The 25,705-nt window shown below is 39.0% G+C and overlaps 1 protein-coding gene and 1 pseudogene across 1 annotated transcript; one reads left to right on the top strand and one right to left on the bottom strand.

Moving 5' to 3' along the window:
* Window positions 1–3,026: 3,026 nt before the first annotated feature.
* On the top strand, window positions 3,027–3,303 carry LOC108591034 (large ribosomal subunit protein eL43 pseudogene; annotated as a pseudogene).
* A 10,368-nt stretch (window positions 3,304–13,671) lies between these two features.
* LIN7C (lin-7 cell polarity scaffold C) lies at window positions 13,672–25,667 on the bottom strand. The gene is made up of 5 exons (XM_002746678.6): window positions 25,616–25,667; window positions 20,478–20,596; window positions 20,163–20,234; window positions 18,464–18,673; window positions 13,672–17,966 (listed from the first exon to the last, which is right to left on the bottom strand). The coding sequence occupies exons 1-5, from the start codon at window positions 25,650–25,652 to the stop codon at window positions 17,811–17,813; spliced, it is 594 nt and encodes a 197-aa protein (XP_002746724.1). The 5' UTR covers window positions 25,653–25,667; the 3' UTR covers window positions 13,672–17,810.
* Window positions 25,668–25,705: the final 38 nt, after the last annotated feature.

The following is a 25,705-nucleotide window of genomic DNA, read 5'->3' on the forward strand; positions in this document are numbered from 1 at the left end:
TCATATTAACCCAAAATTTCAAAACGTTTGGATAAATATCAGAAATATTTCCCTATTCATGCCTAATCTTTTCTAAATCTGATTTTCTTCTCCTGATCTTTCCCTTTCAATTCTAACACAAGAGGAAAATGAGACTCAAGGGAACAACTTCTGGATTACAGAACCACGTGTGGGTTCCAAAGTCTGAGTGCATAAACTACTGGGAGAAATAGAAGTAGGCAAAAATTAAATCATTGTCCAAGAAACCAGATGTTATCAGAGATAGAAAAATAAAGGTAGAAAAACCAGAATAGAAAAGCAGGAAGACTACCACCTGATCAAGCTGATAATTTGTTAAGACCAAAATACCAACACCAAGTTCAGCCATGGAATTGATTACTTTTCACTCCCTCAGAATTACAAATAGAACTTTGAACATTTTAGAAAGATCTTAGCATGACACAATTATTTCAAGGAATTGCAGGCAAAATCTGCACATACTATGATGATGCGTATTCAGAAAAGCAGCACTTGGGGTGGAGTGGGGCGGTGGCGGTGGTGCTGAAATGTTCAGAAAAGCTCTTCTTCGTCTACATGAACATATTTTGAAAGAAATCTAGAAAAGAAAGAGGAAATTAAATGTTAGACCCAAGGAGAGACGTTGGGCAGGATGTGGAGGGAAGACTCCATGTTCTGTAGATTGTCTTTTTCCTAACCTGGCCATCGAATACTGTCTCAAAAATAAATAAATAAATAAACAAAAAGACACTTTTTTTTTTTTTTTTTGAGACAGAGTTTCGCTCTTGTTACCCAGACTGGAGTGCAATGGTGTTGTCTCGGCTCACCGCAACCTCCGCCTCCTGGGTTCAGGCAATTCTCCTGCCTCAGCCTCCCGAGTAGCTGGAACTACAGGCATGCGCCACCATGCCCAGCTAATTTTTTTTTGTATGTTTAGTAGAGACGGGGTTTCACCATGTTGACCAGGATGGTCTCGATCTCTTGACCTCGTGATCCACCCGCCTCGGCCTCCCAAAGTGCTGGGATTACAGGCTTGAGCCACCGCGCCCGGCCAAAAGACACTCTTAAATACCTCCTTGGTAATTCCCAAGCTGTTAAGTTATTTTTGTCTAGTGACAGCTACCATGGCTGTCTTCAAATAAGAAAAGGAAGTCAGAATGAAAATGTTAACTATCCAAAATTTTTGAAAATGTCTTTTAATTTTCAAAATAAAAATCCCTGAGGCAGTGCTTTTAAACACACGAGCAAACTGCCAGCCATTTGTAATTTCCAAGATTACTTTGGAAAGGGGCAAAGCAAAGAAAGCTTCAAGACTGAGTCAGCGGTGCTGGATGTCAGGATGATGCTGAAGATGCTGTTTTCTAGGCCTGGTTGGCAAAATCTGGTACTTTCTGCTAATCTCTCTCTCTGCCTCAGGCTAATGTTAAAACACATACTTCGCCATCTGTAGAACAAGATAAAATTTAGAAAATGTTCGATATGAAAGAGAAAATGAAGGATGTTGAGGTAATAGAGAAAAACAGTAACTCTGCCAATTCGCCTTCTTTATTCTAAAATAACACAAACTTATCAAGCTTTTCAACATTTTTTTGATTTTTTTTTTTTTCTTTTCTGAGATGGAGTCTCACTTTGTTGCCCAGGCTGGAGTACAGTAACATGATCTCAGCTTACTGCAACCTCTGCCTTCCGGGTTCAAGCAATTCTCCTGTCTCAGCCTCCCGAGTAGCTTGAATTACAAGTGTGCACCACCATACCAGTCTAATTTTTGTATTTTTAGTAGAGATGGGGTTTCACTATGTTGGCCAGGCTAGTCTTGAACTCCTGACCTCAGGTGATTCCCTAGCCTTGGCCTCCCAAAGTGCTAGGATTACAAGTGTGAGCCACTGTGCCTGGCTGGATTTTGTCTTTCAAGGTCTATTTACCATACACCCACTTTTCAGTATTTACTCTGCTAGGGACTGAAGAGTTTTGCCTGATGCAGGGCTGCCTGCATGTAAATCACATCGGGAAGATTTGCAATACAGAAATTCCAAGAGTCCATCTCCATTGATTCTATTACAGTAGGTCTCTGTGGGTCCCTGACTTCCCAGTGTTTAAAAAGTTCCTCATTCTGACATAGGCATTAACCCTCAACCAAAATGTATGACTTTTCACCACAAGATAATGCATGTGTGGGTCCTTTGAGAAGCAGACATCAATATGGGATTGCTCATGCAAGAGATGTATTAGGGGAAATGATTGTGAGGGAAAATGGAGAAGGAGCTAAGGGCGTCTCAAGAACCATCAGACTGAGATGTAGGTCTGGCACCAGGTGAGGAGGTGAAGGAAGGAAGAGTCTTAGATTGCAGTGCAGTTCTATAACATTTCAGCAAGGCCACAAAAAGTATCTGTCAGAGTCCACATCTCCCAGGAACAGGCCTGCCTTAGTATCTCAGCCATGCTCAGTCATTGGCTGAGACCCAGCCCATAGGAAGTGTGTCTTGGGACAAACAGGGTGAAGGATTTACCTTAGGACTGTTAGTCAGTTAGTCTCCCCGCAATCAGAGCTCTGAAAGGTGCCTTTCACAGCAGCCCCAGCATATAAGGTATGACATGGAGCTCTCCTCCAAGCAGTTTGCAATTCAACTTTCAGAATTTAGAAATGCAGGGTTAGAAAAGACTAACACTAGTTTGGTTACCTTCCTAAGGTTTAAGAAGGCTGAATAGCATCCCTGCTATTCTTGGACACCTCAGAGTTGGCATATTCATACCTCCACGGGGAGTAGTCCATCTTTGGGCAGTTCTGGCTGTTAGACAGTTCTATTATGTTGTGACAAACTGTTTCTTCTTAATGCTTTAAACATTAGAAATAAGGCTGGGCATGGTGGCTCACGCCTGTAATCCCAGCACTTTGGGAAGCTGAGGCAGGAGGATTGCTTGGGCTCAGGAATTCAAGACCAGCTGGGCAACAGCGATACCTCCTCTCTACTTAAAACAAAAACAAAAACAGAAAACATAGCTCTCTGGGCTGGGACCTAGTTCGCAGTGACATGGCCAAACGCACCAAGAAAGTCAGAATCATCGGTAAATATGGTACCTGCTATGGGGCCTTCCTCTGAAAGATGGTGAAGAAAATTGAAATCAGCCAGCACACCAAGTACATTTGCTCTTTCTGTGGCAAAACCAAGATGAAGAGATGAGCTGTGAGTTTCTGGCACTGTGGTTCCTTCAGGAAAACAGTGGCTGGTGATGCCTGGATCTACATACCATTTCCGCTGTCACGGTAAGGTCGTCATCAGAAGACTGAAGGAACTGAAAGCCCAGTAGGCACTCCTCTACTCTTTGAGACATCACTGGCCTATAATAATGGGTTAATTTGTGCCCATTTATTATAGGCCTTGGCTTGTTAACTTTATTAGACATTCTGATGCTTGCATTGTGTTAATACTATTGTATTGGAAAAGCATGCTGAGATGGATTATTTTAATTCAGTTTCTTTTTTTAGTAGTCAAATGATAAAATATGGCATAAGAATATGAGCCTTCCAGGTTAGGTATATCTACTAGCTTTATATAAATCTGTACCTGCCAGTTTGACTTTGAGATACATTGGAGCGAACTGCAAACTTTAGTTTTAAAATTTCAGTTAATATTTTTTAAAAAAATGTTTTTAGTCTGGGCACGGTGACTCAGGCCTGTAATCCCAGCACTCTCAGGGGCTGAGGCAGGTGGATTACTTGAGGCCAGGAGTTCAAGACCAGGCCAGGCGGTCAACATAGCAAAATCTTGTTGCTACTAAAAACACAAAAAATAGCCAGGTGTGGTGATACATGCCTGTAATCCCAGCTCAGGGGAGGTTCAGGCCCCAGGATCTCTTGAACCCAGGAGGCAGAGGTTGCAGTGAGCCGAGATCATGCCACTGCATTCCAGCCTGGGTGACCGAGGGAGACTCATATTTCCAAAAAAATGTTTCTAAAGGTATAGGATATACTAAAGAATATATGTATGCTGACTCTTCCATTATACTCCTGGTGTTTTGTTTGACCCACACTGTATCAGCATTTTCAGGAAACAATTATAATTTCCCATTAAATGTCTCTCTCTCTCTCTCTCTCTCTCTCTCTCTCTCTCTCTCTCTATATATATATATATATATATATATATATATATATATATATATATAAAATGATAATTAGCCAGGTGTGGTGGCCTGCACCTATAGTCCCTGTTACTCGGGAGGCTGAGGTGGCAGGATCATTTAAGCTCAGGAGGCTGAGGTTGCAGTGAGCCATGATCACACCATTGCACTCCAGTCTGTGTGACAAAAAAAGACACTGTTTCAAAATAAATCCTCAAAAATAGAAGAAAGTTTGGGGATATGTGCTAAATCCCCTCATTTAATAGTGTGAAATCAGACCCACAGAGGATAACTAAATTACCCAAGGCAACAAAGTACCTAGTTACAGACAGAACTGGAGCTAATATCTAGGTCAATTGCTCTTTCTATTCTGTACTTGGCTTTTTATTCTAAATTTTCATGGAAAAGAACATTTTTGACAAGTTTATTGTCACACAAAACAAGTTAATCACAATGATTTACATGGTCTCCAGTTTATTTAAAAGAAGTTGTTATATCTCCTCTGTAATTACTGTTCTCAAACATCCTACTAAGTGTGAAGACACCTAAGAGACACAAAGATAATTTTCATTTCATCTAAAGTTGTTCATATTTAGTAGAAAGACCAAAAAAGCAGTATTAAAAACACCACCACACCGCCTCCCCAAACCTTTACACTAAATGGTTGATGACTATTCATGTAGTTTGGTATTTTACATAAGTTTGTTTTCTTTAGGGTTTATTTGGGAAGAGTTGTTTCTCCACATTTAAAAAGCTTTGAATTTTATAAAATACATTTCAATTTTAATTTTGAATGAAAAAGAAAAGATGGGGTACATTTTATTTTATTTTATTATTTATTTTTTTTATTTTTATTTTTTGGAGTACATTTTAAAGCTTAGGTCTGATTTTCAGTTAGCAAGAACTGCTTGAAAAATTCTAAAATAGAAACAACAGCACTTTGGCGCCACCTTGTGGTCAAATGTGAAAAGGTGGGAGGAAAAAGGTTATGTATATAAGTGTAACCAATCTGTGAGGAGTTACATGTATTTACAGAAGGCAGTGGGGGGAAACTGTGTGTGTGTGTGTGTGTGTGTGTGTGTGTGTGTGTGTGTGTGTGTGTGTGTGTGTGTGTATTAAGTCCTTCCCTCCTTAGCTTTATTTGCGACTGTCTTACTCTGTTGCCTAGGCTGGAGTGCAATGGCACGATCTCGGCTCACTGCAACCTCCACCACCCGGGTTCAAGCGATTCTCTTGCCTCAGCATCCCGAGTAGCTGGAATTACAGGCATGCTTCACCACGCCCAGCTATTTTTTTTGTATTTTCAGTAGTGATGCATTTTCGCCATCTTGGGCAGGCTGGTCTTGAACTCCTAACCTCAGGTGATCCACTCGCCTTAGCCTCCCAATGTGCTGGAATTACAGATCTTAGCTACCATCCCCGGCCCCTCCTTAGCTTTAAAAGAAAACTATTCTGGCCGGGTGCGGTGGCTCATGCCTGTAATCCCAGCACTTTGGGATTAATAACTTTAATACCCAGAAAGCATGGTATTCCTGCAGCCAGGCAAACACATGAACATATCAATAATTATGTGAGTAGAATGGTTGGGAACAAACTTAAAATACATATTTTTAAATCACCTTTAGGAGTGAGTGAGCACTCCTAACTTGGTAACAATCACTTTTGGTAACAATCACTTTCACCCTTGGTACATCACTCCATGGGAATGGAGTGGCATCTGACTGGTAATCGGGGAGGCAGCAACAGGTCCTTATCCTGGTCACGCCTAAGGAGGGAACAAGGTCTTCCCCTGCAGAGTTAGTCCTGACCATGCCCATTCCATGCCTGAAAATTGGCCAGGCCAAGGCCCCCAGCCACAGGATTCTCTGAGAAGCTTCTCTGGCCAGTTTTCAGAATGTCCATTTTCTTCTCAGGCCTCAGATACATGCCCCTGCCCCGCCTTGAGCAGAGTGTCAGCTCTGGGAGAGCAAGAGCTTCATTTTGCTCTCTGTAGAAGTCTCAGTCCCTAACTGTGGCTAGCAAATAGTGGACATCCAACAAACATTTGTGATCAGTATAAATTAATAAATAATAAAGCTCACATTCTGGCCCTCATCTACCACTCATTTAATTCCTACTGTACCTAGAACCCAAGTAGAGAAGAGAGATACTCTTTATTGGTCCCTGTCAAAAGCCCCAATTTCCCAGATAGTCGCAAGAGTGGCTTCTTCAGTTCACACCATTCAGGTCTCTCTTTAAATGTCTTTTCAGATGTTCTTTCCTGTCCTAAAAATAACAGCACTGTCTTCTTTCGAATTGTTTCTTCTGTGAATAAATATCGTTTAGTAAGTGGTAGGTGCTGTTCTTAGCTCTAAATATGTAACAGAAAACTAAACAGGGTCCTGCCTGCCCTCAAGTTTATAATCTTGAGGAGAGAGTACATAAAATTGACCAATACATAGCAGCAGAGGGCAAAGGAGGTTCTAGGGAGACAGAACCGCAAGTATGAAGCCCTGCTGGAGACACCTGGAGACAGAGAGGGGAAAAGCGTATGAGTGAAGGCTGGGGAGGGAAGCGGAAGCTGAATAGTGCAGGGCTTGGTGGGTCATGGTGAGAGGCTTGGGTTTCTATTCTTTTTATTTTTTTTGAGACAGAGTCTCACTCTTTTGCCAGGCGCCAGGCTGGAGTGCAGTGGTGTGATCTCAGCTCATAGCAACCTCCGCCTCCCGGCTTCAAGCCATTCTCCGGCCTCAGCCTCCCAATTAGCTGGGACTACAGGCACGTACCACCACACCCAGCTAATTTTTGTATTTTAGTAGAGACAGGGTTTCACTATTTTGGCCAGGATGGTTTTAATCTCTTGACCTCGTGATCCGCCCCCCAGGCCTCCCAAAATGCTGGGATTACAGGTGTGAGCCACCACACCCAGCCTTGGGTTTTTATTCTAACCAGGCTGGGCAGCCAATGGATGTGTTAAGGATAACTGGTAGAAAGGGCCCATCAGCACACAGCAGGTGCTTTCAAGATAATATGAGTATTCGTCGGGTGCAGTAGCTCAGCCTGTAATCCCAGCACTTTGGGAGGCTGAGGCAGACATATCACCTGAGGTCAGGAGTTCAAGATCAGCTTGGCCAGCATGGCGAAACTCTGTCTCTACTAAAAATACAAAAATTAGCTGGTCTTGGTGGGGAGTGCCTATAATCCCAGCAACTTGTGAGACTGAGGCAGGGAGAATTGCTTGAACCTGGGAGGTGGAGATTGCACTGAGCCAAGATTGCACCATTGTACCCCAGCCTGGGTAACAGAGCAAAGCTTTGTCTCAGAATTAAAAAGGAAAGAGAGAGAGAATATGAGTGTTTAGTAATTGCAAGCATGATGGGAAGTGCAGTTGGTGCTGTATGTAGGTTCTGACAAAAGCCACAAGCTGCTTAAACATGCTGAGCCCACTCCAGACATAGCCCAGTATGAGGAGAAGGGACTGTGAGATTTAGCTGGGACCTTGACAAGTGACTGAATGTCCATGAGTCTTATGCTTTTTATTGCTCTCTAGCCTTCCTAGCCTGCTGGACTTCATAATACTTGTCACTACCTAAAATTGCATTATTTGTTATCTTGTTCTTCTGTTTCTCCCACTAGAACATGTGCTCCTTATTAGCAGGATTTTGTCTTATAGACTGCTATATAAGTACACTGTCTAGCACACGATAGATGCTCAATAAATAAATGTTGAGTGAATGAACAAATGAATTAATGTTATGGTATATACCCAGTAAAACAAGACTCAAAATCAAGCTCATTTTATTGAAATGAATAAAACCATAGCTGATCACTTTCTTCTTCCAATGTTTCCCATTGTCATTTGTTCAGTTACTTCCTTCCACCATCATTAAACAGTTAATTAAATGCTATTTCATTAGTTTTAAATAAAACATTTATGTAGTAATGGGGTCTGTGTTGCCCAGGCTGGTCTCTAAATCCTGGCCTCAAGCAAGCCTCCCTCCTCAGCCTCTGGAACCACTGGGATTACAGGCGTGAGCCACTACACCCAGCCTTTTTTTTGCTATGAAAATAATTCACTTAAATTGCTATTTTCTGTAGCATTCATCTCTTAAAAATTTTTAATTGCTACAACCTTATTTATAATTTTGTGATACAAAGTAATAATAAGTAGAAAATAATAGGTGGTATTTTCAATGTGTGAATGCTATTTAATAAAATAATACCTATATTCTGAGGAAGAGATGCCAACTTAAAAATGTCCACCTAAATATTAACATACTAGTTAGAGTTATACTACTTTGTTGTTGTTGTTTATACAGGGCTCTAGCTAAAAAACAAAACAGAACAAACAAAAACCGCAACAAATCAAACAAGGAACCTAAAAAAATAAAATGAACGCGAGACAAAATCTAACTAAAAATGCGATGTGGTATTGGGGGGGAAATTATGGTTTTTGGCAACAAACTTGGGATTAGAATCTGGTCCATGAGTTACTATGAGTGTGTGATTATGAATAAACTATTTGGTGTTCCTGATTCTGTGAAGCAGAATTAACACTCATCTTATTGAGCAGTTATAAGGATTAGATGCAGTGCTTAGTAGATGCTTTATGAAACGCAGCCATGCATGATTATCAGTATTTCTGATATTTCAACAGATACCCCCTTTGTGCATAAACTAGTTTATATGTCATCACATAATACAAAATAATTCACATCAAACCAATTGCACTAGGTCCCTAGACCTTTTTGGCACTAGGGACTGGTTTTGTGGAAGATAATTTTTTCCCCAGGGCGGTGGGAAGAGGTGATGGTTTACAGGGAGATGGGGATGGTTTCAGGATGAAACTGTTCCACCTCAGATCATCAGGCATTAGATTCTCATAAGGAGCAGGCAACCTAGATCTCTCACATACACAGTTGACAATAAAGTTCATGCTCGTATGGGAATCGAACGCTGTCAGCGCTGATGTGACGGAGGCAGAGTCAGGCGGTAATGCTTGCTCTCCCGCCACTCACCTTCTGCTGTGTAGTCTGGTCCCTAACAGATTTACCAGATCCTATCAGGTCTGCAGCATGGAGTTGGGGTCTCCTGCTCTAGGACAAAGGTTTTCAGACTGTGCTCAGACGAACTCCTGGTTGCAGCGTGGTAAGTCGGGTGAAGGGGACAGGGTTCTTGAACCAGCGTAGTTATATATATTAGGCTTTGGTTGAAATGAGGACTTTTCTAAGGAATAAAGAAATGAAACCAGATCGGAAACTACCAACATCCCTTATTATACAATCAAGAAAATTAGGACTTAAGGATCATATGTTAAGTGGAAGGATTAGAATGGAAGTTCAGTGTTTCTTCCATTACACTATGTCATTGCTGTTGTTTTTTGAGACAGGGTCATGTTCTGTCACCCAGGCTGGAGTGCAGCAGCACCATCAGGGCTGACTGCAGCCTTGAACTCCCAGGCTCAACTGATTCTTCTCCTCGGCCTCCCCAGTAGCTGGGACTACAGGTGAGCACCACCATGGCTGGCTCCATTTTGTAGAAACAGGGTTTCACCATGTTGCCCAGGCTGCTCTTGAACTTCTGGGCTCAAACAGTCTGCCTGCCTTGGCCTCCCAAAGGGTGGGATTACAGGTGTGAGTCACTGCATCCAGCCCTGTTATTTATTTAAAATTACACAACAGACATTTTAAAAATAAGGTCTTGGTTAGAAGTGCACAATTCTTCATTTAATTCTGGTGATTGCAACAACGGAAGAAAGAAAATCTTTGTTCTATTTTTAAAAATCAGGTGTTACTGTACAAATTTTAGCTACTGTTAATATTAGTTGAAACAGTTTTACATGAAAGATGAAAGTAACCTTCATCGTTGTCCTCCACAAATGATACTTGGCATTTTGATGGAGTGAGGTCATAAAAGATTGACAAGGGTATTGCCCCTTTAGTATTTTGATCCTTTACAGGACATCTAACACCAAGATCAGCTGATAAATTCTGTGCCTACCTTCTACATACATTGTTTTCATATAGTTTCTATATAAGTTTTTGATTTACCTGTGGAATTATGGAAAACCAGTCAACCCAACAAGCTATAACAAGTCATCATTCCATGTTTTAGGCAGTGTGTTAAGTAATTGGGGTATAGTTGTGTCCTTCTTCCTGTCATGTAACTTAAATTCTAATGGAAAAGACACAATTAAGCATGTTAATATAAACAAGGTGTTGGCTGGGCGTGGTGGCTCACACCTGTAATTTCAGCACTTTGGGAGGCCAAGGTGGGTTTATCACCTGAGGTCGGGAATATGAGACCAGCTTGGCCAACATGGTGAAACCCCGTCTCTACTGAAAATACAAAATTAGCTGAGCATGGTGGCACATGCCTGTAATCTCAGCTACTTGAGAGGATGAGGCAGGAAAATCGCTTGAACCGAGGAGGTGGAGGTTGCAGTGAGCTGTGATTATGCCATTGCACTCCAGCCTGGGCAACAAGGGCAAAACTCCATCTCAAAAAACAAGCAAATAAAAACAAAAACAAGGTGTTGCTATATTAGAGGAGGAGGAATCAACCTTTAGACGGTGATCTTAACAAGCAAGGCAACTTCAGCTGACACCTGAATGAGGGGCAGCCAGTTAGCGGAAGAACCAGAGGGAAGCCTTTCCAGTAAGGGAATAGGCTGTGGAGCAGAACAAGTAGGGCAGCAGACTGAAATGACGCCTGAGAGGAAGTAGGGCATGGATTACGCAGAACCTTTGAGGTCATGGCAAGGTATTTAGATTTTACCCTAAGTACAACGCAGAGTTTTAAAAAAGGGAGCAACACGATCAGTTCTGGTTGAATTAGTGCTTGGTACCAGGCCCTTGGATCATAAGGAGCCTGTACAAACCTTTAAAGGCTGAAATGCCCCAGGTCAAAGACAAATCCTCATCTCACCCCAGCTGCAGTAGGGACTGCTGCAGAAACTTCTCTCAGTGCTGAAGGAGACAATGCCCGACAATGCCAACTCCCAGCAAGTCCTGCAGTTGCGAAAGACGCAGCCATGCGATAACTGACAACCGAAAGTGAAGAAACAGCTAGGTGCTTAGGTACTTATGAGTCCAGGGGGCCATCATGGAGGCACAAGCTCAGTTACACACAGTGGCACAGGTGTCCAAGGATGAATTACAACCACAGAAGACAAAGAAACCAGCATTCTCCTCATCCCCAAGGGCTAGGAATGGCATCTTTTCTTAGTCACAGCCACTCCTAATGGAACATTTTTATCACACATTGGACAATCCACATTTCATTTTGCTTCTGTACCCATTTTTGGTAGTGATGCCACCGAAAGATGGATTCTCTTATGTATTAGGTTTCTAGGGCTGGCGTAACAAAGTACCACAAACTGGGGGGCTAAAGTGAAAATTATTGCTTCACAGTTCTGGAGGCTGTTAAGTCTGATATCAAGGTGTCAGGAGACTTGGTTCCTTCTGCGTGTGAGGGAGAATTTGATTCATGCCTTTCTTTTTGCTTCTGGTAGTTTGTTGGCAATCTTCAATATTTGATTTGTAGAAGCATCACCCCAGTCTTTGCCTTCTACTACCCATGGTGTTCTCCGTGTGTGTGTGTGTGTGTGTGTGTGTGTGTGTGTGTGTGTGTGTGTTCAAATCTCTCCCAGCTTTTTAAAAACTATGGACACCAGACATACTGAATTAGGGCCCACCCTATGACCTCATTTTAATTGGATTACCTCTGTAAAGATCTTATCTCCAAATGAGGTCACATTCTGAGGTACTGGGGGTTAGGACTCCAACCTATCTTTTTTAGGGGAACACAGTTCAACCCATAACACTGTAAAACATAAAGGTTAGATAGCATTTAAAGTCTGGGCTCAAAATTACATCAAATAAGAGATACCAGTAATAACTTTCCTACTTCATGGTTTGATTGCATTTCTTTGCCAAATAAAAAACACAATATTAGTTTTGGGTTTGTAATATCCTCTGTTAAAATGAATTACTTTCAGTAACTGTCATATACAAGAAACTTACCTGATGCAATGGCTAAAATTTGTATACCTATTGGTTAAAATGAGAACTTGTCCACACTTCCTCACTCAGAGACAACTTTAAAAACACCAATTTTTTTTTTTTTTTGAGAGAGGGTCTCATTCTATTGTCCAGGCTGGAGTGCAGTTGTGCAACCTCCGCTCAGTGCAACCTCTACCTCCTGGGCTCAAGCAATTCTCATGCCTCAGCTTCCCAAGTAGCTGGGACTACAGGAACACCCCACTAAACCCCGATAATTTTTGTATTATTATTTACTGACTGATCCAGAGTCTCACTGTCACCCAGGCTGGAGTGCAGTGGTGCAATCTTGGCTCACTGCAACCTCTGGCTCCCGGGTTCAAGTGCCTCAGCCTCCTGAGTAGCTGGGATTACACACACAGGCCATTATGCATGGCTAATTTTTTCTATTTTTAGTAGAGATGAGGTTTCACCATGTTGGCCAGGCTGGTCTGGAACTTCTGATTTCAAGTGATCCACCCACCTCGGCCTCCCAAAGTGCTGGGATTACAGGTGTGAGCCACTGCACCTGGTTTAAAAACACCAAATTTGGATGTTTGGCGATTTTAAATATACATATTTTGGTATCCAAAATATACCTCTGTAATTGATGAGAATTAAGAGAGGTCTAAGATATACCTTGCTGTTGATGTGAATAATTTGTGCCTTTAAAATTTAAAATCCAAAAAATAACATTGAAAAATGGGTTCTGTATAAATTTACCTTTGCTATGTAAAGTACATCTTAAAGTTTTCATCAGGGACATTATCCGCCACTAGTAAACAATTGTACAAAATATGAATCACCAATTCATTATGTTAAAATCAAAATAATTAACAATAGTGAATATAACAAAGCCCAAATCTAAAAATTTAGAGAATGGATACTCTGGTCTAGTCAAGTTTTGAAATAACTGAGTCCCAACACTAAATGCTTTTGCTGTTCCTTGGCTGCTTGGCACATTGTCATGCTTGTTTGAAGTTAATGATGGTGATGCCTTGTGCTTTCCAGCATTCCACTGTCTCCAGACCTAGATCATCTTCTCTCAGTGTTTGTAATTTAACAGATCCTTATTTGGACTTATTTTCCAATGATTTTCATTTGAATGTGGCTTCAACCCTCAAAGCTCCAATTTAAAAATTCTGAGACTCTTTAATCAAAATAGAAATTTGATAATTTCTTATGAATCCTATTCTTCTAAAGTTTTCAAACATAAAGCTTATGTTTTCTAAACATCTAAAGTAAAAACTTGCTAACTTTAATTATTTGACCGGAATTATTTCCTGTAGCTCATAAGGTCCGGAAGCTATTTTACCATGCCAGGCACCTTTTTAAGGGCCTTACAGAAAATGGTATGACACTTACAGAATTCTTATTACCAATGACAGATGAGGGAACTAAGGCACAAAGAAATTAAGCAACTTGCATAAGGTAACACACAGTAATGGTGGAACCAGGATTCAAACCAGAGTCGTTGGGCTTCAGAATCTGTGCTCTCAATCACGTCATACTGCCACTCTCGAAATAACACAAGAAAATGTTTTCTTTAGTTAAATTTTATGAAAGACAAAGCAAGATATAGAAATTCAAAGTTTCATTTCAGCAGCCACCATGAATTACGCTTTTACCTTATGTAAAAGTTATTTTATACATAGCTTTCACAAACATTATCTATTGTGTAGTTACATCAACTTTTTTCAAATCCAAAGAATAAGGACATAACTCATACAAATTTATTTTAAATAAGACTTAAAATCAGAATTAAATTGATAAATGAAGTCATCTATTGAAAAAGTGTTATTTTACATCCATTCTGGGTATTACCACAAAATTTAAAAGTAGAAGCATAGCATTTGCCAGTATTTTTAAAAACCAAGTCAATACAAATTAGTCTGAAAGTTCTTGAAAATTAGTAATTGATTTTCCCCACTACTTAACCATAACTGGAATAACCTTTGAAGAAACACTACTAGCAAACTTTAGACAACAATTATAAAACCAGATTGTTGGCAGAAGACACAACAAAATGTTAGAAAATTCATAAACATACATTTATTCAGGAAATACAATTACTAGAATCCTTGATATTTCAAAGATCATTCTACATTATAAAATATTCACAAACATGTAGTCTTTTAAGTCTACACCAAGTCATGCTGATATTCTTTTCTGATAAGCCATAACCATTTCTTCTATTAAATGCTATAATATCCATTTTAATTGTAAACAAAGTACTTGAGCCAAACTACTTAAGTACTTGAGCAAAAGAACTTAAAAAAATCTTAGGAGGATAATGATATTTTTGAAAAACATATTTGAGGCTGGGTGTGGTGGCTTATGCCTGTTATCCCAGCTCCTTGGGAAGCTGAAGTGGATGGATCACAAGATCAGGAGATTGAGACCATCCTGGCTAACACGATGAAACCCCGTTCTCTACTAAAAATACAAAAAATTAGCCAGCTGTGGTGGCACATGCCTGTAGTCCCAGCTATTCAGTAGGCTGAGACAGGAGAATCGCTTGAACCAGGGAAGCGGAGGTTGCAGTGAGCTGAAGTCGCACCACCACAGTCCAGCCTGGGTGACAGAGCGAGACTCCATCTCAAAAAATAAAATAAAACAAAACAAAATAAAATGAAATCATCAAATCCTAAAGAACTAGGCTGCTATAATCTAATATTATACTAACAAATGAAGTGTCCACATTAAGACAGCACATAATTATTAACGACAATATTTCTCATCTGCAATTTTTAAACATGCTTTCTCAAGTAACAATCACGTATTCTTGTAACTTTTAAAGGCAAAGGGGGCAGAATGATGACAGACATTAAAAGCTCACTTTTAAACTACTGGTAGACTTTTAAAAAAAGAAAAGAAAAAGATAAGACTAATTACTTCCCAAAGAAAGAAATTACTCTGCCAGGTGCAGTGGCTCACGCCTATAATCCTAGTGCTTTGAGAACCGAGGAGTTTCAGGCTTCAGTGAGCGATGATCATGCCACTGTGTTCTAGCCTGGGAGACAAGGCAAGACCCTGTCTCTTAAAAAAACAAACAAACAAATAAAAACAACTAAGAAATATAATCATTCAGTAGCTGCAAATTGAACTGTTCTATTCTGATACGTCCAAAACAGTGTCCAGTGTAATCAGATCATTGTATAATGAGTTCTCAACCCTAGGTGCCCTTTAAAACCACTTGGAAAGCTTAAAAAAAGGTGATTTTCATTTAGTTGTTATGGGATAGGACCCAGGTATCAATTTTTTAAAGCTCTACCAGGCTTTCTAATATGTAGGTAAGATTGAGAATCACTAAGCCAACACATTTTGACATATCAAGAAAATAAATGGAAATAGGGGTGATAATTTATATTTGTAATTTACAAATCAAACATCTATATCATACACTTACTGTGTACCTAGTTTTATTCATGAATCATCCACTTCTAAGATAAAAATTCCTTTCATTTCCTCACTGCACTTAACCTCCACTGTTTATCTTTGCCAATGAATGCCAGTATTTTTCTATGGTCAAGATTTAAAATTCTGGGATACATTATGAAAACTGCATTAATGAAAACAAACTACCGCTACTCATACTCAACAGTGGCAAGCTAAACGACTGTATTTGGTTCCTCTGAGCTACCCTTATTTTAAGAATTATAAATAGGTGTCAACCCACACAAAGAACAGATTGTGGATTACCGTAGGAAAAAAATAGCTTACTCAACTTACTAAAAGTTTCAACACCAAAAAAGATTTAACTTGGCTGAAAGTTCTGAAACAGCTGAGACACCAAACCAGGAAGCTATAATTTATAATGAAATGTTGACACATCCTTAAAAGCTACTGCAGCTGTAGCTATACTAAAATAAGATTTCTTCAGGATTTACTTACCCTGAAATGCAAGAATACAAGCATAACAATAATATTACTGTTTTTATATGCACCAATACCTCTCTTAATATATAAAGCTCTACAACAAATACCTCTAATAATTTTACAATTAAATTAAGTCCATACTTCTATACTACTTTGGTCTCAACATTTTAAAAACATCAATTAATTTTGAAAATATACAATTCAACAACATGATCCTATCAATAACAAGCACATTTTGTAGTGGATTAAAGACACATTCAACCATGCAATCCAGTGTTCAATACCTAAATGATGAATAACAATGCTGACTGACTTTTATTTTGAAAAATCATTGAAAACTGGAATAATTATCTGAGACTCACAGTGATCACAAACATGCAGATAAAAGCATACATTTCTATTCTTCCTGAAGGAATGTTACAAAATGCCCACTTTTTTAATACAGGGTTAATAACGATACTAAATTACTTATATTTTTCTATCCATTATCTTTTAACATTTGTCACTTAAGTTTTTTTTAAAGTACAAATATTCCTGTAAGTTGTGACAGAAAATGAACCTCAACTTTCAGTCTTTAAGACCTCAGCTACAGTCACACACTAATAGCTGCCTCTTAGTAAAATGGTGACATCCAGTGGACCAATGAAATAAGATCTCTCTCAAATTTCCATATTTGAATAACAAAAGTCGCATCTAAATCCAACAATTTTAGGATGAGTTCCTATTTTGATGGAATCTACAGATTCTCATGAATACATCACATCATAATTTCTATGTATCTTAAATATATTCTCTCTCCTTCCTATTTAAAATCAATTATTTAAACTGAGCTAGTAAGAATGTATACTCTTGAAGCTAGTGAGGTTAAAGGTATTACTTTTTTTTCTTCAGCTACTTCCCATCACAAAATAATTGGTTTGTCTCTAGGAATGGAAGAACCAAAATATAGGGGAAATACTGTGTATTAAAATAAAAATGAAAGGCATTTAAAAAAAAATTGCAAGAGATGAAATCTGAACCTGTTTTGCATTTATAATTTGATATATTGTTGACTATAAATAGGGATGTAATCAGTAATGCTATTAATTACATCCTTTTGTCCCAATGCTCAAATATTAAGAATATATATTTTAGCAATGATTGTTTCAATGTTTAAAAACTTACTTTTAAAAATCAGTACAAATGAATATCCATTATATATTATGTTTAAGTAAATGTAAAAAACTTGCACTGTGCTGACTCATGATTTACCATTGGTTATATATATTGTGTGTGTTCAAAGTACAAAATGCAGCAATGATGTTAACACTGACAGTGTAATGAACTGCTGTAGGTGAGACTGTTAGGTTTAATTTCCTGGAAAACTGTAAAGAAATGTTACAGGTTGCAAAAAAAGAATTGGAGAACTTTACTTTTAAATCAGCAGCCAAATGAAGAAAACTTTTCTTTTCTAAAAAAAGATTAAGAATGTAAAAGTACATTTTAATATTAAAAAAGCATTTTAAAAAATCTATAACAACTTTATGACAAAATCTGCATTTGAAAAAGGCCTGTAAAAACAGTAGGACAGAATTGCCCTCATCACCTTTTACTTTTTCTTGTCAGAAAAAAGAGTATGCATCTCTGGAACCATAAATGATGTTAAAATAGGCATTTAGAAAATGGCAAGGAGAATTTCATGATAAATTTGTTTTTTTTTTTTTTTTTTTTTTACAATCATTGGCATTGCAGCCATCAGTAAGTCACAAGGAAAACATCTCTAGCTAAAATGCAAAATGAAATATCAAGTTTTGAAATGTATTAGGTCTGCTGCCTGCGTTTTGCTGATCTCATTTTTTCAAAGCGCGACTCCATTTCTTCTAAGACTTTGGGTGTATATCGCACCACTAATTTAACTTTCCCTTGCGCAGCTTTCAGCAGTTCTACAGCTTTTTCATGATGCTCTCCTTCAACACTCTACGGAAAAAAAAAATACACTAATATCTAGGTTTTGAAATTAAAATGCAAAAATGTTTAAAATATATATAAGAAAGTTTTAATGTTATATTATTCCAACACTATAAAACTAAGAAATAATCCTGCTTTACCATTTTAAAATATACGAAATCCTCTCTTACATCATATTCTGGCTTTAAGTTCCAAATAATTAGTATATCAACCTATATGCCTTATTATTTTAGTAGATCAAGCAATTGCTATTTTATAAAAGTAAAATGAGAGTAGGCTTCTAATTTAATGTTGCCTTTAATGAAGAGCTTATGTCATTAAAAATTACACTAAGCACTGCTAATTCACACTGCAAAATACACTTACAGTGCTTTGAAAAAAAAAAAAAAGATCACATTCCTCAAGGCATTCCTAAACCACAAGTTTCTTAGGTTTCTCCTATAACTCAAATACGCCCCCAGGTGGTCATAAAAGATCACTACAAATAGAAATAAATTCATCCTTACCACTCCATTAACAGAGAGGAGTTGATCTCCTCGTTTGAGGCCCCCATGTCTATCAGCAATTCCACCTGGAATTATTCGAGATATATAGATTGGAGAGTTTTGTTCTTTGCCTCCCATAATATTGAATCCAAGGCCCTCTTCTGTTTTTGGTAGCTCTACAACTCGAGGATGAGAATGTCCTTCACTAGCAGCAAATGCAGCAACAGTAGCCTGAAAGGAAGTTTTGCATATTAAAAATATGACTTTTATTTACTTTGGTCCTTTTACTTTTGAGCACATATTTTTTATGTTTGAACGCTCACAAATTCACTGGTGATTCTGAGAATGTAAGCTAAACAGAAGGCACTTTAGAGATGACAAATAAGTAATTAATTCTGAGTTACACAGGAAATATTGCGATTTTTCAGGTCACTCCTAGCCATGCAGTGCCTAGTCTTTTGCGGAGTCCCATATGCACAGGGCTTGGCAGCAGGCTTGCTGGGCAGATGGACATTATACATGGTAAGGAGGAAAACCCCTCCCCCGACATGCCAGCAACCCTGAGTTTTGGTCTGGATCGCCCAACTCCTTCGGGAGCCTTTGTGCAGGACACAACCTACCCATATAATCAACATGGAGTTGTCCTTATATGTAATCATTTTGGCTTCTATATTATTTGTACTACATACTAAACTAAGATGTCAAGAAATAACTCAATATTGTGAAAAAGAGGGGTACATATAGCCAATCTGAATGTTTTGTTGCTTTTGTTAACTAGTCACAACTAAAAATCCCCACAGAGCCATATCTTCTTTAAGGCTCAAATTTAGACTAATCCAAATTAATTATAAAGTTGAGATGAAGGGTAATTATCTCATTTTTTGGTGATGGATCACAAAAATAGAGAAAAGGAAAGAAACCAAGATTTACTGAATACATGTTATCTTCAAAGCCCTGAAAAAGGTCTCATTTTTCAGATAATGGAACTAAGGCTCAGAAATTCAGCAGGCTGTGAAAGTCATACAACTCAGTGATTAAAACCATGTTTCTCTGGTCTTTCCTACACTGACAAACTACATCCAAAAGTTTTAAGTATTTGTATTCAACCAAGGATCCAGTATTTCCTTTTGTGAGCCAGTAACTATCCATAAAGAATTACCTGCTAATGATTAAGTTACCAACTGCTGATATTACCCTGTTCAAACCAACTGTCATGAATACTGAGGTCAATATCTGAATTATTTGAGGAAAACAATGACACACAAATGCACATAATGTAAAGAAGAAAGCAAAAATCAACCCGGGGAAGTACCCCAGCTCTATCATATGCTTTTTGTGTGGTTTGGGGCAAATAACCTAATCTTCATGCTTCCTCATCAATAAGATGAGGACAGTAATTCATGTCTTAGAATTTTGATTAGATTCTGATAATTAATATTATATAGTATTGTATATAATATATACATACAACACAATTATGTATTACATGATACATATTGTGTGCAAGTATATTTCTAATGCATTATCTAAACTACATAAAATAGTTTATGTAATACCAATAAAAACAAATGTCTTATTTCTTAGTACTTAAGAAATCTGGTGTAGCTTTAAAGATACATGTTACTCTTCAAAATAAGTTTATTATGAATTTAATAATTGCATATTTTAAACTTCTAATTTATGAAGAATTCTTACTTTTGGTAAAAAAAAAATAATTTACCTTTGCGGTAGCATTTGCTCTCACTTCGGGACTGCTACTGATGTCCACAGTCTCATAGACATGTTCATATACCTGTAAAACCCAAAGTTATCATATCTCAGAATACACCACGCTTAAGTTCTCTGTCAAGTTAATGAATGAGTTAAAATTTTAGGCAAAATTATTCATCTTTATGTTTTTTCTATCAGAAAGTCAAAAAATGAGAGACTGGTTTTATGTTTTCTAAAGTTTTTAAGAAATTTTGAACCCAAATTTAGAGTATGATCTCACCTAATTAACTCAAATTTTTAGTAAATTTTAATGATGTTTGCTCACCTCTCTCACAGCATTGCAGAACTCACTTTGAAGGACTCTTTGTAAAGCCTGAAGTTTCTGTGGTGGTACTTCTCCACTCCTTTGTAGTTTTTCCAATAATTCAATTGCTCTACAAATATCTAGATTTAAACACACGCACAGATAATTTCCTCTAAGGGTTTTCTCAATGCTTATGTAACAGTGTAGCAGTTAGGATTCATTCCTCAAGGGTGAATAATATATAATAGTGGGGAAAAAAAGCATTGAATTTGCACGTGTTTGGTGGGGAGGAGATTATGTGTGTGTACGCACATGGAGGATGAGAATGTAAAATGTAAGAACACTAAATTTTACAGGAGACAAGAAAAACTACTGAAGTTCCAGAAGCATAAAATTTAGAAAATACGACCTTGGGGAAACAAAGGCAAATTGAATACAAAATATCAAATGTCATCGGAAAGGACGTGACTCAAATGTGACAGATAGATGAACACTGTACTGCTTCCGAAAAGCTGGCAATATTGTCAGAAACTAGTCAATAGAAATTTACCTAATTATCATTATTAGTAACCAAAGCAATGTACAGTACAAGGCACTATAAGCTAGCAAAATCACTCTTCGTTCCTCAAAGGAAACATGATACATAGGTAGATAACCGTTCAAGAGCAGATGCAGTTAGTGGCAGGGACACATTGAAAACAACCATAAAAATGCATAAAACTAGCAGTACAAATGAAATAAATTTGTTTTCAACTTTAAATTAACATTGTTAATTCAAACAAGCTAAAAAACTATGTTTACGAAAAAGAAAAATAAAAACAATGAGCTTTGTCAATCTGGTGTCAACACTACCTGTGTGACCTTGGGGAAGTTATATGACCTCCTTATGTCTCAGTTTCTTTCACTGTAAAATGGAAATAACAGTACCTTCCATATAAGGGTAATGAGAAAGAGTTATGAGCTCAGTTAACAACTGAACCACATAGCAAGCAAAAATATTATGTTACACTGGTACCAATTAATCTTAAGAAATACTGGTCAGGCATGTTGGCTCATGCCTATAATACCAGCACTTTGGGAGGCCAAGGTGAGCAGATCATCTGAGATCAGTTCAAGACTAGGCTGGCCAACATGGTGAAACCCCATCTCTACTTAAAAAAAAAAAATAAATTAGCCGGACGTGGTGGCGGGCAGCTGTATTGGCAGCTACTTGGGAGGCCAAGGCAGGAGAATTGCTTGACCCGGGAGGCAAAGGTTGCAGTGAGCTGAGATTGTGCTACTGTACTACAGTCTGGTTGACAAGAGTGAAACTCTGTATCTCAAAAAAACAAACAAAAAACTAAGATTGCATACATTTATACAAATATAAGAAGCATGTAAGGGAATTCTCATTAAGAAGCGAGGATAAGTGTTTTATTAATTGAGACATTTTAGAAGATTCAGTAGGTCAGCTATAACACTGTTAACTATCCCTACTTTGATTTTTTCCCCCCCAAAAACTGTTTTTGTAACCCAGGTGCTACAGTACCCAGTATTCTATTATTGCTTTGCTTCCTTTTGACTTAAATGGAAGAAGTTCCTGATTTCATGTTATATTCAAGAATAGGAATTTTTTTTTCTTTTTTTAAAAAGAGCGAGTTTCGCTATGTTGCCCAGGCTGAAGTGCAGTGGGTATTCACAGATGTGATCCCACTACTGATCAGCATGGGAGTTTTGACCTGCTCTGTTTCCAACCTGGGCCGGTTTACCACTCCTTAGGAATCTTGGTGGTCACCTGCTCCAGGGAGTTCACCATATTGATGCCAAACTTAGTTCACTACAGCCCAGAACTCCTGGACTCAAGCAATCCTCCAGCCTCAGTCTCCTAGGTAGCTGGGGATACGAGCATGCGCCACTGCGCCTGGCTGAGAAGTTTTCTTTATATAGTATGACCTTCTTTGTGTTTGCAGACAAAAAAACTATGAATAAATGTAGTAAAGATACTTATTTATTTGAGACGAGGTCTTCATCTGTTGCCGAAGGTGGGGTGCAGTGGTACAATCTTGGCTTACTGCAACCTCCACCTCCAGGGTTCAAATGATTCTCGTGCCTCAGTCTCCTGAGTAGCTGAGATTACAGGCACCCGCCACCACGCCCGGTTACTTTTTGTATTTTTAGTAGAGACAGGGTTTCACCATGTTGGTCAGGCTAGTCTTGAACTCCTGACCTCAAGTGATCTGCTCACCTCAGGCTCCCCAAGTGCAGATTGTAGGTGTGAACCACTATGACTGGCCAGAAAACAGATTTTTAAATTTGAGATAAAGAAAGCTTAAACTTAAAAAATTAATCGAATGCAATGGAAACAAATAGACCTTCACCATTCTGATTTCCCATCACCAGAATGACTGATAAATAAAGACTGTTGGTTCATCAATCATTTTTATTTATAAAGTTATAATATGTTAAGCCATATAAAAATTTCCAATTAACAAAAAAACGGAAAAACGTAAAATGCTTTTGACTAAATCTAAACTGTACCTAATACGTGCTCAAATTTGTGTTTCATTAAAATAATATTTTGATGATTTAGAAGGGATTCTAAATCATCATATGTGATCAGGTACTGAACTGTAACTGTACTATAGGATTTTCTACTGTAGAACTGTTGGGAGTGTTTGCTAATAGAGTCTGTTAGAATTCTAAGAAAGAATCAGAGCTGATGTAATCTTTTTCCCCTGCTAAATGGCAACTACTAGTACAGCTGTCTCGATAACCGTGGAGGGTTTGTTAGGACCTTCTTCGGATATCACAGATATCAAAGTCTGCAGATGCTCAAGTCTCTGATATAAAATGTAGTATTTGCATATAACCTATGCATATTCCTGCTCCATACTTTAAATCATCTCTAGATTACTTACAATATCTGATGCTATGTTAATAGTTATATCACATTATTTTTGTCGTTGTTGTCATTTTGAGATGGAGTCTTGCTTTGTTGCCCAGGCTGGAGTGCAGTGGCAAGATATTTACTTACTGCAACCTCAGCCTCCCAAGAAGCTGAGACTACAGGTGACTGCTACCATACCTGGCTAGTTTTTGTATTTTTAGTTGATAAGGGGTTTCACCATCTTGACCAGGCTGGTCTTGAACACCTGACCTCGTGATCCATTGACCTCATGATCCACCTACCTCAGCCTCCCAAAGAGCTGGGATTATAGGTGTGAGCCACCGCTCCAGGCCATACCATATTACCACATTGTTTAGGTAATAAGGACAAGATAAAAATGTACACATTCTATAGACAGGATTTTTTTCTCTAAGTATTTTCAAACTGTAGTTGGTTGAATTCATGTACGTGGAACCCATGGATATGGAGGGTTGACTGTTATTCATCCCTCTAAGGGGCTGAGACTTTACTGAAGAATGGAAAAGGAAAACAAGCCTGTAACAGCACAAAGCAAAGCCATGACTATCAAAACTAATTGCCACAGGAGTTACACATTTTGTGCTGCATTTAACAACACAGAAAACCGGCTGGGTGCGGTGGCTCATGCCTGTAGTCCTAGCACTTTGGGAGGCCAAGGCAGGTGGATAGCCTGAGCTCAGGAGTTCGAGACCAGCCTGGGCAACATGGTGAAACCCCGTCTCTACTAAAATACAAAAAATAGCCAAGCGTGGCAGAGTGTGCCTGTAGTCCCAGCTACTCGGGAGGCTGAGGCCGAATTGCTTGAACCCGGGAGGTGAAGGCAGTAGCGAGTGAGATTGCGCCACTGCATTCCAGTCTCTTCGACAGGGCGACACTCTGCCTCTGGGAGTAAGACCACCAATATGTTAGAATCTTACAACTAGCTTTTCAAAGAAAAACTCCTACTTCTGTTAACACCAAACAGATTTGCTCCCATCTAGGAAACACAATGCCATTGTGCTCAAGAGAAAGATGTCAGTCTTAGGCCTAACTCGGCAAGTGTTCCCAGAGTAGCTAGTCCTGTCTAAAATGACGTTTTAATAGGCTTAAGGGAAAGAATCTCATTTACTAGGAGGCTTCCAAATGGTGAACACTATAAAGAACAAATCAGCGATACTAAGTGCACCTTTGTTTGTGGGGAGGCATTAGGAAAGAGGTTTTTCTAAGTACAGTAATTCTAAAAATGTGTTTTCTTAGGGAACAATAGTAATACTCAGACTGTAACTGCAAATGTTAATATGTGCAATATAATTTTAGTCTCTATTCTACACTTTCTTTTTTTTACCACCAGAACTCAAAATATTTACTCATGCTTCTTAACTCCTATCAATGACTTCTAATGATGGTGTATGAAAAGCATGCTTAAAATTGTTTGAAATAAAGGATTTAGGGACAGAGTGGAAGGCTGGAAATCCGTAACAGGACTGGAAACGCTGGAATGCTGGAAATCTGGTAGGCGCATAGCCAGCTATTTTCAGTCTTCTCTATCTCTAATTACTCAGCAGAGGAGGTTTTATTTTCCTTGACAGTCTGCTCTAGGGAAGAATCAACCAACCAGTTTTGCAACTGTGGGTTTGTAAGAAATTGAAAACCTTACACCTGCAAGTGTTTTAGCATCTACCACTATTCTGCTTACTTATGTAACCTTTTTCCCAAGACCAAGTCAGTAGGATTGTTTTTAAAGCAACCTCTCCATTTCTGGGAGGGGCACAAAAGCTAGCAAATACCCCAACCCAAATACAAGTGGGGTTGTGGGAAAAGTAATGAAGAAGTTTGCGTGTAAACAAGGGGGAAGGGAGGTTCTGTTGAATTGGACCGTGTGTCCGTCTTCGTGTTGTACAGGCAATGAACGTAGTCTGTACGAACTGGGTGTGTGACGTTTGCTTTTCGGGTAAACGGGTCTCCGAATGCTGCTTATGCTGTACCCACCAAGGGAGCGCGTGTGCGGCGTGTGTCTGCGAAGCTAGCAGGTTATATTTAGTTGTGCTGTGCCCCGGGACAGCCCGTGTTAACAGAAGAGGGCTTTGAGTATCAGCTGAAAGACCGTAAGCGTCCTTCCTACAGCCAGGCACAGAGACATCGGCGGCCTCTAGCGCCAGCGCAAGGGACAGCCTGGCTCCGGATCTCAAAGCCTGGGTCACCCCTCCACCCCTCCAGCGACCTAGGACTCCTTCAACCCTTCCGCCCACCTCCGCCGAGCTTCGGCTGCACTCACCCCTCTCCAGCCGCACGGGTTCCCCTAGCGCCGCCATCTTCTCCCTTAGCCTACAGACCCACAGGAAATGACGACAGAAAGGCTGCGGTG

Source organism: Callithrix jacchus, chromosome 10 (genome assembly GCF_049354715.1).
Source record: "Callithrix jacchus isolate 240 chromosome 10, calJac240_pri, whole genome shotgun sequence".
NCBI lineage: Eukaryota > Metazoa > Chordata > Mammalia > Primates > Cebidae > Callithrix > Callithrix jacchus.